General features: G+C 38.9%; 1 protein-coding gene across 2 annotated transcripts in view; it reads right to left on the reverse strand.

Moving 5' to 3' along the window:
* Nucleotides 1-3,785: 3,785 nt before the first annotated feature.
* CWH43 (cell wall biogenesis 43 C-terminal homolog) overlaps nucleotides 3,786-12,126 on the reverse strand; it is a 45,483-nt gene continuing 37,142 nt past the window's right edge. For both annotated transcript variants that reach the window (XM_090266899.1, XM_090266898.1), the window contains exons 13-16: nucleotides 11,811-11,955; nucleotides 8,532-8,593; nucleotides 7,633-7,788; nucleotides 3,786-4,052 (exon numbers count right to left, since the gene is read on the reverse strand). In XM_090266899.1, coding sequence (XP_090123025.1) covers nucleotides 3,974-4,052; nucleotides 7,633-7,788; nucleotides 8,532-8,593; nucleotides 11,811-11,955 — 442 coding nt within the window. In that variant the 3' untranslated portion in view covers nucleotides 3,786-3,973. The remainder of the gene's footprint in view (nucleotides 4,053-7,632; nucleotides 7,789-8,531; nucleotides 8,594-11,810; nucleotides 11,956-12,126) is intronic.

Consider the following 12,126-nt stretch of genomic DNA (forward strand, 5'->3'; position numbering starts at 1 on the left):
GAGTATTAGTTTCCTCGTCTAGAAAATGTAAATAACACCTCCTGAAATCTAGCCGTGACAGAGTAAAGATGGCCACATACTTTTTGACACTGTCATGTGAGTAAAGCTAGCTTGGACCCTCTGGTCCAGCTCAGCTACCATCCACATGCTAACAAATGACCCCAGTCAATGCCACAGGGAACAGAAGAATTGCCCAGCCAAGCTCTGCCCAAACCTCTAAATCATGCGGTCATAAGACACAGTTTATTACACAAGTATAGATCATCAGAACATTAGCTAAAAAGAAGATTGTGAGAATCAAAAACAAATTATAAATGGAAAAGAATTTATAGACTACAAAGCAACATGTTTTGTCCATATTATATAAAAGGACAAATATAGGCTCTGGCCATGGGAATTTACAATTATTAATTTTTGTGACATTTGCCATTACTGGTTAGGGATGCAAAGTCAATTGCCATCAAATGGCAGCAGTGGAGATGAAGAGAAATACATTCCAATTCTTGTTCTTGACTTTGATGAGGGCCAGGGTTTTGTGAGTCAGAGATACTAACACCAACTATAGCTGAGAAAAGGATATGCCATCAGGCTTTAACTTATTTATTTCATTAAGAAATTTGGAACCATGATTTCTTTTCTTTTCTTATGACCGTATTCACCTTAGAGTATTTTGAAATAATAATCTCAATTTACCAGAATATTCAAAGAACATGGTACTCCTATTATCTTAAAATTCTATCAAGGCTTCTTGTTGAAAATATTTTCCAAAATGCTGTAATGACAGATTATACCAGTTTACTAATCATATCAAGTTCAGCTACATTATCAAAGTCTCCAACGCAGACCCCGGTTCCCAGAATGGCAGTCATCCCTCCCCCACAGTTTACCACAGGCCCTAGCCTGCTCCTCCACGGCAGTCCAATGGGTCTGCTCAGAAAGACCCAGCCATCAGAAAAGCTGTGGTCAGCCACACCCTCACTCCACCCAAAACATCAGGGCTTTTATTCTACCTCAGGAGTCAGCAACAGAAAATGTGTGGCAGGCTGGGAAGGTTAGAGGTGCTGTGAATTACTATGCTTGTGCTGGAATAATAATCACCAGGTTAAAGGAGTTACCTCAGACCTGTGCTCCGTGTACTTTCTGTTAAAACTAGTAAAATGTGCATAGTGTGACTTGCACAAATAACACTACTATATGAAGGCATAGCAGGATTATTAAGTGCGTCTATTTCTATGTTACAAGGATAGTGTCTTTGCAAATATTTAAAAGGTGCATTTGAATTTTTCCCCTCATCCTTATTTCCTGGGAGCCTTCCATTTCTACAGCTCAGTTTCTTTTGGCCTCTCTTCCAGTTCTATTTGGCTATTCTGATGTTAAATAGTTTTTACTGAAATCTTAATTTCAGTGACAGAATTTTTGAGAATTCTAGAGTTTTTCTTTATTTTTCAAAACTGCTGTCATTTTTTATAGTTTTTAGTTTTCTGACAGAATGTTCAAGCTTGGTTTTTATGTCCTTGGACCCAGGAAGCATAGTTATTTAAGTCTGTATCTACCAACTTTCACACTTGAAGTCTTAGTATGTCTGTTCCCCTTGTCTGTTGTTTGTACTAATCATGGTGTCTTATTCCTTGTGTGCTCAGTAATCTTTGATTGTGTGTTGGACATTGTATATGAAAAGATTACTTGTAGAAATAAGTTGAGATCTATTAACTTCCTCCTGGGAGAATTGCTTATGGTATTTTATTATATTTACTTGTTTTGCCAAGTATCTAGTAACGTTCAGAATCACCTGAATTGCACAATTCAGGGCTTGAGATTTTTGATCTGCCAAGACCAGGACCTCTTAAACTGATATCACCTGTGTGTGAATCTTAAAGTGCAAATTCTGATTTAGTAGACCTGAGGCAAGACTTGAGCCTCCACATTTTTAACAAGCCCCAAGGTGATTTTAGTGCTTGTGATGGTAAATTTTATGTCTCAACGTGACTGGCTACAGGGTGTCCAAATTAAACATTATTTCTGGGAATGTCTATTAGGGTGTTTCGGGATAAAATTAGTGTTTGAATCTGTAGACTCAGCAGACTGCCTTCCTCAGTATGGATGAGCATTATACAATCTATTGAGGTCCTGAGAGCTTGATGAATAAGAAACAGACTGAGTCAAAGAGATAGTTAATCTGATTTGCATTAGGAATTAACAGAAATGTGGGGGAGATAGGGGAAACAAGAAAAGATAAGGAAATCCCTAAAGCACAGGATGCGGAGGAGACAAAAGGTTTGTAAAACAGGGAATATCTAATTATTCTAGATGGAGACAATTGAGTTTTTATAATGTAAAGCCCCTCTCTTTACAGATTTTCAGTAAAATATGCTACCCGCTGAAGCACATGGCGGGAGTGTTCTGTTTGACTTTATTTTGAGAAAGTTGAGGAAAGAACTGAGTTCGTTGTGTGCTTGGCATAGTACGGAGGTAGTACTAGCTGTCTGTGTGTGGATCTGCTTCCCCAGAACTTCGGAAAATATTGAGCAACCGCTGAGTGCCAGGCACTTCTAAGTGCATTAAATTTATTTGCCCCTTGCATTGACCTTGCCCCATAGCATAATGCAATTTAGAAATGCAAAAGTGAGGCCATCTATGAACTGAAACATGACCGTGGGAGGAGATCAGGGAGAGGTAGCCATAAAAATGTGAACTACTAGACTTCTAGCTAAACTAGAAGGCCGAGCTTAGGTCTCTCATGAGTTGCAGTCAAGATGCCGAATGGGGCTGAAGTATAACTTAAACTTGGCTGACTCACTCACATGGTTGTTGGCAAGAAGTCTCCGTTCCTTTCCACCTTTCCACAGGACCGCTCATGACATGGCAGCTGGTTTCTCTCAGATCCAAGACTGAGACTAAGGCAGGAGCCACAATATCTTTTATCACCTAAGCTTGGAGGGCACATGCCTTCTCTTCCACTTTATTTTCCTCATCTGAAGGGAGTCACTAAGTCTAGTCCACATTCAGAGAGGCAAATTAGGTTCCACCTACTGAAGGAAGCACCAGATCATTTGTGGACATGTTTTAAAACCACCACTGGGACACAATGTTTTGCATATGGCTGTGTGCTCAATATGACGTTTATTAAATTGATACAAGGGATCACCTTAGATTGTGACATAAACCCTTGGGAAATTCTCTCTCTTGTAATTTTTATCTCTGCCCCACAAAGATAAAACAACATTCAGAGCCCCTTCCAGTTCTAAGATGTTATGTGCTTTCCTGAAGAGCATTCAAATCACTGTTCCTATGGAGACGCTGCTCTTGGGCTGAATTCTCCCATCACCTACCTGCTTAATTCTAGGGAAGAAAATTCACTCTGTGGGCCCTCTCTGTGCATTGAGGTGTGCTCTCTTACAGCTGGCTGATTGGAAGCATAACCAAAGTGTGTCATGTACAGCCCTGGGGTGGTATAAACATGGAAGAACAGACAGATGATTCTATCATAGGTCACAGAAGGGATGGGAAGAGGCACGCCACTACTGCTGAGTCAGCATTAGCTATAGGGACATGTTACTCTTCTCACAAGGAAACTTACTCTGTTAACGCTTCTCCCCTGCTTTATCCCAAGAAAGATTTAAGACTGCTTGATTTTTTTAAGTAGTTCTTCCAGCTCCTCAACAAATCAATTTCTTGTTTTAAAGCATTACACAGGTAAGACATTGTAATGATTTTATCTCTAGTAGTAAAACTTTTCTTATACTACCCCACATTCTATTTTTTATCAAAAATTTAAAGAAAAACAATTTGGAGAGATGCTTTTATTAAGCAATATATTTTACACATTGATAGACTTTCCCACTGCATAGATATCGTACATTTTCAAAATTGAGGTTCTTTGTGTGTAGTTTCCCACTTGCATTCCTCTTTTCTTTTTATCTTTCGTACTTCTGTTTTCCTTAGACTTGCTTGATGAATTTGTGTTTTAAAGAGTTCATAAAAAGTATTTTGGTGTGCTCATATGAAAATGATGGTTGTTCTCATAATTGTGTCCTTCTTTGTAGGATCCAAATCTTAAAAAAAAAAGTAATCAACATGTAAAATCATTCAGAAAGGTATGTTCTTATGTAAAATTTCAGCCATGACCTATTGTGATTTTACTTATCTATCATAACCAGGATATGTGTGATCAATTTGTAAACAGCAAATAAAGAAATAAGAAAGGATTCATGTATATGCACGTGGCAGACTAATATTTTAACCTTCACAGTCTTCTTCCCATGGTTATGGATCATTCCAAAAGCATAACTGTTTAAGAATTATTGGCTGATTACGTCAGTGAAAATTAAATCTGAATTTTCTCTCTAGTCCTCAGCTTTAATAATATCCATTTTACAGGTGAAGGGGTCATGAAATATGAAATGTTATTCATGTTACAGTTATGCATGCATGAAATCTGTTCTGGCACAAGTGCTGCAGCGTAACTATCTACTGATGAAAACTAATTTATTACATAGCTCTAGTTGGTATGATGAAATACAAAAGGCAATGGAAAGGAGGCTAAGACCTGAGAAAATGAGGCCCTTGACTTTTTTTTCTTCATTGGCAAATAACCTTGATAGTGTAGGATATCGGAGATCTGTTTACATTGTCATCTCAAAACAATAATGATAAGAACTATTAAAATTTTGCCCAACTTTTGACCTGCTGTTTCACATCTAGAACGGAGTCCTAAGGCAGTAATCAAGGATATGTCTAAAGACACAAGAAGTCCCTGAGAGAATTTTTATGGTAATGAAAAAATAAATGTGTAAAAACAATTAAATTGATTAGCTAAAGTTCGATACATCCGTACAATGGAACATCATGCAATCATTATAAAAATATTTTCAGAGGAACACTTTATTATGGGGAGAAGTTCATAATATATTATTTAGATGAAAAAATAGGTTGCCATGCCTGGTGTGGTTCACTGGATTGAGTGCCAGCCTGTGAATCAGAAGGTCACAGGTACGATTCCCTGTGAAGGCACATGCCTGGATTGCAGGACAGGTCCCCAGATGGGAGCGTGTGAGAGGTGACTGATCAATGTTTCTCTTACATGTTTCTCTCCCTCTCTTTCTCCCTCCCTTCCCCTCTTAAAATAAATAAACAAAATATTTAAAAATAGGTTAATAAATAGAACAAGTACAAATATATATACACATATATGTGTATCCCTGGCTGGTTTGGCTCAGTGGATTGAGCGTCGGCCTGCGAGCTAAGTGTCGCTGGTTCGATCTTCCAGTCAGGGCACATCAGAGAAGGAAAACTCTGACTCCAAAAAACCTCCGCTGCCTTGCGGCATACCTCTTCAGGGGAAAGGCTAAGGGAGTAAACCCCGACAGAAAATCCGGAGCTGGAGTCCCTAAGGCGGTTTGACGTTGTAGTCAACACCGGCAACTCCTGCGGCGCACCTGAAGCCAAGCTGTATTGACTCCGTCTTTCCCTTGGACCCTTCAGCTGCGAAGAGAGGGGGGGTCTGCTCCATGGGCAACAGCAGACCCTCCATATCACCCTGCCCAGGCTCTGTAGCTTCAGCTTCACTAGAGAGGACACTCCAGCGTCATCACAAGATGTCGATTCAACACGGGAGGAGACAGATACCGTGTCACTCCCAAGTTGGACTGCACAGCCATTCTCGGCGGTGCAGATAGACTCTTAAGAAGCTACACCATCGTCTCTCGAGATGGACAGCTGCCGACGATATGTGTATGTTTCATACATTTAAAAAATGGGGATAATTGTGTGATACATAGATATATATGCATATAAGTAGCAAAAATATATCCAAATCTTTTACCAGTGATAACCTTTGGATTGCTTATCTCCCCACCAGAACACAAGCTTTATAGGACAAAGCCTTGGTCTTGTTCACCCCTCTGTCCTCAGCATCTAGCACAAGGCCTAGCAGGTGCTGGCATCATGGTACTCATTGACTATTTTGTTGAATTAAAGAATGGGATTTTCGGCAAATTTAGTATTCTTTGATTATTTTTATTTTATAAGGTGTCAAATGTATATACTTTTGATAAGAAATTTTTAAATTAAATCAGGCCTTCTAGTTATGCTTCCATTATTTTTATAATTAAACTTAGGGGAATTTAGCTCTCTTTACAGTTGGTTTGGAGCAATCCGCAGTTGTGATTAGCCAAAAATATTTTACTTGAACTTTTCCACACTCCTGGTGTGAACAATAAGGAAATAGTAATACCTTTTTCTTACCAGATCTTCTAACTTTCATTTTAGAAGTCATCTCAGTCAGGAAAAGGAGAGAAAATTTCTATGCATTTTACTTCTACCGTTACTATAACAAATACTACTGTTGCTATTGCAGCTACTGGCTATTGAGCATTCATCATGAACTATCCATTCGAACCTTGAATAACCTTAGAGGTAGGTACTGCCATGTCCCCCATTCTGCAGATGAGGCTTGGAGGGGTTAAGCAACTCGCCCCCAGGTACACAGCTGTTCAGTGGCAAGACTGAGGATCTGAACTGGGCAGCTTGACCCCAGAGCCCATGTTCTTCACAATCACATTACACTTACAGAGGAAATATCAAATAAAGTAAGGGGAGCAAATCAAGACTTGGTTACAGCTCTCCTTACATGCATGGTCTACACATTGGTCCAGTTCTTTTCTGGTTGTAAGGAGAGACAAGGAAGAAAAAGGAAAAGAATAAATGTCCTTTCTTCCCCCCAAACAAAATGAGGTCTGAGAAATTTCTATAGCTATTAGTTGGTAAAACTAGTAGAAATGTCAAGTAAAATAATGTACATGATGTGTTCTGGGCTTGGTTTTATTGCAGACGTTTCTTCTCATTATCCAGTTGTGGGAGGATACTCCAAATCACATCTTTCATTGCAAACAGATTTCTCAGATAACCTCCATTTAAAACTAAACAAAATCCAATGTATTTCACATGGCAGAAGATCTGTAATGGAAATGAACAATCCACTCTCCATAGTCTCAATCCTACTGCACATTAGAATAACTTGGAAAGATGTTTTAAAATCCAAAGCCCAGACCATCAAGAGGTCCTGATGACCTGGTCTGGGGGTGGCACCTAGGCAGTAGCAGTTCTTAGAAGCTCTCCAGGAGAGCCTAATGTGCAGCCAACACTGAAATCACAGCAACCAACAACATTGACAGGCTTCCTTCGCACTGCTTAGCTCTGTCGCTGACTAGCCCTGTAACCCTAGTGAAATTATTTCCTGTTGCTCTGCCTGAGCTCCCTTACATGTAAAATGGGGATAACAAAAGTGCCAACTCAGTGGGGATTAATTGAGCTAACACACACACAAAGCATTTAGCTCAGGGTCTGGGACATAGGAACACTCCGTGTCAGCTATTATAGTGTTAATGGTGGTGATAGTGATGATGATGCCAATGTGATTTTTTTTACCTGAAGTTGGGACCACAACACGCTTCTCTATCCCAGAAGGCAAGGACCATAACTTCAACCCAAAGCAAGATTTTATCATCTTTACCATGAACTCCCTTACCACAATGAACCTCTAGAACCAAATATAATTTGTAGCTCCTTGTGGGGTAATATTTAGGGACGCTGTGTCTCATAACTGTAGGCTACGACACGAAGGAGCTCACTCACCTGGGATTGAAATGAATTTTCTTGGGAACTTCCCTGTGGTCTGTGACCACTTTCTGGTTGTCTCTATAATTAATGGGGTCATCAGGGATCCTAAATTTCGCCATCTGAATTTCAGAGTCACTCAGTTCAGCGTGGGAGATTCTTGCATAACCCAATCTGTGGCACAAATAGAGATGGTTTGTAAAGATGTTATCATCATACAGAAATCTGACAAGATCTAGTAGATAATACTTTCATTATTAAGCCAATTTCCCATTTCTAATATATTACTTTTATGATATAAGTGAATAAAGAACATATATATAGATTTAATTAACTAAACATAATTGGCTACCTTACTCTACTTTTTTACACTAAAGAATATTCTGTCTATACAAATTGCCTCTCACACAATATATTTTTGAATATACAGAAAGCATTCACTTTTTGACATGGGATGACCTTTTTTTAAAGCTATAACTTACCTAGAGACCTCACCACAATATAGTTGTGGCTCTAACAAGTTAGTCAACTTACCCAATATTATATGATTAGAAGATGGCAAAGCTGGAATTCAAGCCCAGGGCTTTCTTAGTCCATGGCCCATGCTGTTTCCACCATGCCACACAGTCAAAAACAGTGCCATTCTTAACATGTGTTGACAGTAACATACTGTTTAACATAATCGGTTACAGAGTTTCCTCTTTGTATAACTAAGCTCAATTTGCTTAGCCATGTATTCTTAAATCATTAGGCTGTGACTTGGGAAAAAAAGTTAAACTGCACAGCTAGCCAAATCAATGTTTATAAAAAGTAACAAAATTAATTAACTGCTTCCATAAAGTGTTTCTCTCCAGAAAAGATCCCAAAAAATCACAGTAATAATAGATTTCTTTTTTAAATCAAACACCTATGCTCACCTGATCAGCCCTCGATACATGATGTATTCACACCATCTGTCTTGATCTGTGCTATCAATATCCTAATAAACAGAGAAGACAATGTTTAAAGCATTAAAACAATGCTCTAGTCTGAACTGTTAAGAAAATGTGGGAGCTACAGTAATAAAATATGCCTTTATATATGCTGTTTTTTCTGCCTGGCTCCTACTGATCCTTTAAGGTCCAAATTATTCATTCTGCAGATATTTCTGGAGTACCTGCTCTATGCTGGGACTAGATGCTGGGAAAACAAGGATGAACATGATCTAAAGACACAGTTACGCAGAGAAACCAACTATTATAACCCAGTTCCCAGCTCCCCGCAGCTTTCCAAGTCGCTCACCCCAAGCAGAATTCACAGAACCTTCATCGGTCCTCCTATGTAGGCCCACCAGCTATACTGTTCTGTACGGTCACTTGTTTCCATGTCTCCACCCACCCCCGCCCCCGCCCCCCACCCCTTCCTGGGCAGAGGAACTCTTAATCACGTTGGCTCTTTGGCACTTAGCAAGAAACCTAGCGCTTGGCAGGTACTCAATCTGTGTTTGTTAAATTGAATCACTGGAAATAAACACCTTTTGGGAGCAATCATGAGTCTTTCGAATGTTGAAAGCTTGAGTTCAGGGTTATTTTTCATCAGAAAAGCAGAAAACACACATTTTTTTTTTCTATAGTGTGTTGGGAAAACTCTAAATATATAGCTTTTATAGTGAAGAAAGTTCTATTTTCTTCTTTTAAAAAATCCTATAAATAAAAAAATGCCTGTTTTTATCATTTCTCAATTTTACTATTAAATTTAAATTAAAAACACATTTTTAAATTGCTAAAAAAACACAACACAATTTATTGTCTATTTCTTAATTTATAAAATAAGCTTGGTGGTGGACATATGGATGCTTGTTAATCTTTACTATGTTATATCACACATATATACATATATATGCCTTCAGTATACATAAACATTGTTCAATTTTAAACAAAATTTTAGTGATTAAAAAAGCAAATAAAAAAGGATTGTTCTGGTTTGCCTTGGGAAGAGATAATAATTTACTCATTCAGCTATATATACTGGAAATAATAAACTGTAAATATGCTTAACTATCATTTTATTATAAGATGCTGTCAAGTTTTAAGACTACAGAATTTATATACTCATTTATTAAAGAGAAAAATCCGTTCATCCAAGCATTTATGACCCAAACTCTCTGCATTAATAAACTCGCTGATAGAAAAAAGCTATACAAGAATCCACTGCCAATCTTGACACAGCTTCTGACTGTTAATAGCAGAAACCAATGGAGGATTGAATAAAAATCAAAATTCCTCTTCCCTAACTTTACCCATATGCCTTACACACACAATTCCATCTCTTATTAAGATGCAATTTTTTCTTAGACTTGCCAAATATCACATTTTCTAACATTCTTTTGTGCTTCATGGGCCATGTACTTACACTTTTATCTTATTTGATTTTCTACATAGAGCCAGATATACCTAATACATATATGTGGCTACACTTATTGCGTGCCTCTTACAAATGAGACTGAGAGCTTTGCAGACATTTGCTTATAACAACTTCATAATAACAACCCTATGATACAATAAATACCGCTACCATCACTTCATAGATACAGACAGGTTAGAATGGTTAAGTAACTTGCCCCAAGGTCACACACAACCGGTAAATGCAGCACCAGCTAGGCGAATGAATGATGAGAGACCATAGGAGAGAGAGGCCCATCCAACAGTCAGCAGCAAGGCCCCAGAGTGGGCCCACCTTAGAACCCCCAGCTACAGCCAAGCCACCAGTCAACTGCAGGAGCAAATCCAGAAACAAACAAATGAACAAACAAACAACAACAACAAAACAGAAAATTACCAAGTCAACCCACAAAATTATAAGCCTAGTAAACCACTAGGTTTGAGGTGGTTTGTTACCTAGTGATAAATAACTGGTGCAGCCTCTCTCACTCCACACTCTCTATGTTTACCTTTTACTCTCTGGCCTCTCCTTAATCTCTTTTCTGGATAATCTCCCTTCTCTTCCCTCCCCCATCACGTGATGGCCACGTTAAATGGGGGGGGGGGGGGTATCCTTGTTCTTCCTTTTGCACTTCTCTAATTCCATAAGCAATACCATCCACTTCCAAGGTTTCAACGGTCACCAAGAGGGTGGCGACTCCTTAATCTTTATCTCTAATCCTGATCCCCTTTCTCAAGTCCAGATTTATATATCCAGCTGCCTATTGGGAAGCTCTATTATAATGTCTCACAGATGCCTCAACTCAGCCTAAAGCTGAACTTGTCATCTTCCTTGCAAAACTCTTCTTTCTTATTATTCTCTACAATAATAAATGTCACCATCATAAACCCTCTGACTGAAGCCAAAATCAGGAGTCCATCTTGCCTCCACTTTCTGCCTAACCATTATGCCAGAAATAAACTCATCTCCCCAATAATTGCCTTGCTCTTCTGTGTGTCAGTTCCCTAAAGCATGATTATACATGGGTACACTGACAAACTCAAGTGTTTTAGACCTTAACAGTAAAGACCAATTTAGTGTCACTTAGTGAGGTCCCATCTGGCTGATCAGCCAGCCCCTCTGTTTGCCATTTCATTTTATTTTTACTCTCAACATCATAATTAACGTTCACAATGGGCAGACTGTATTTCTGAAATATGGCTACAATAACTCACTTTTTATGCAGTATTGTTATAATGTGATGTCGATACTCCTCAATGGGGTTTATGAGTCTTATACTTGAACGTGAGCATGCTGTGACAATGGCAGAAGTCACACTATATGACTTGTAAGGCTTGGTCATACAAGGCAGTACAGCTTCTTTCTGGTTCTCCTGAGAGACTTATTCTTAGAACCCAGCCATCATGCAGAGAGGAAACTCAAGTATTCCATGGAGGGGAACCGGGACCCCCAAGCCCAAAGCCCCAGTTGAGCCTCTAGTCAGTTGGACCAGCACCTCCTTGCCACTTATAATCCACCTGCACTGTGAACCCCCCAGGCCCCAGCGGAGCTCCTAGCTGTGTTGAGCAGAGATGAGCTACCCTCAGGGCCCTGCCCAAGCTTCAGATTCATGAGCAAACATATGATGGCTGTTGTTTAAAGCCAGTGCTTTTTTAGGTGGTTTTCTATGCAGCAGTAGATAATCAGAATACACATTCAATTGTTGAGTTAGTTTATTTTTACATGAAGAACAAACATATTACTTAATAAATCAAATCCCGTTAAGATAGTGTTACCTTCACATTGCCGTGTTCAATGAGCTGTTGATAATCTCTAGAACCAGGTGCTGAAGTGATGTATCCCAGAAATACCACCTGATCAGAGCTACTTTCCAGTAGTTTTGAAACAGCGATAGCCTGAAGTTTCCTGTCAAGGTCATCTCTAAAAATAAACAAAAAAAGGTAATTTTTGGTTTTTTTTGTATTTGCAAAACAATTTTTAAACATCTTAGGTACCTAATCCCCATAAAAATGTCTTCAAGTAGAGCACAAAACCCAGAGTAATTCCTACTTAGGCAAATGTCTTAATGTTATGGAAATGAACAAGACCAAG

The sequence above is a fragment of the Furipterus horrens genome, unplaced genomic scaffold, assembly GCF_987537825.1.
Source record: "Furipterus horrens unplaced genomic scaffold, mFurHor1.1.pri manual_scaffold_2, whole genome shotgun sequence".
NCBI classification, from domain to species: Eukaryota; Metazoa; Chordata; class Mammalia; order Chiroptera; family Furipteridae; genus Furipterus; species Furipterus horrens.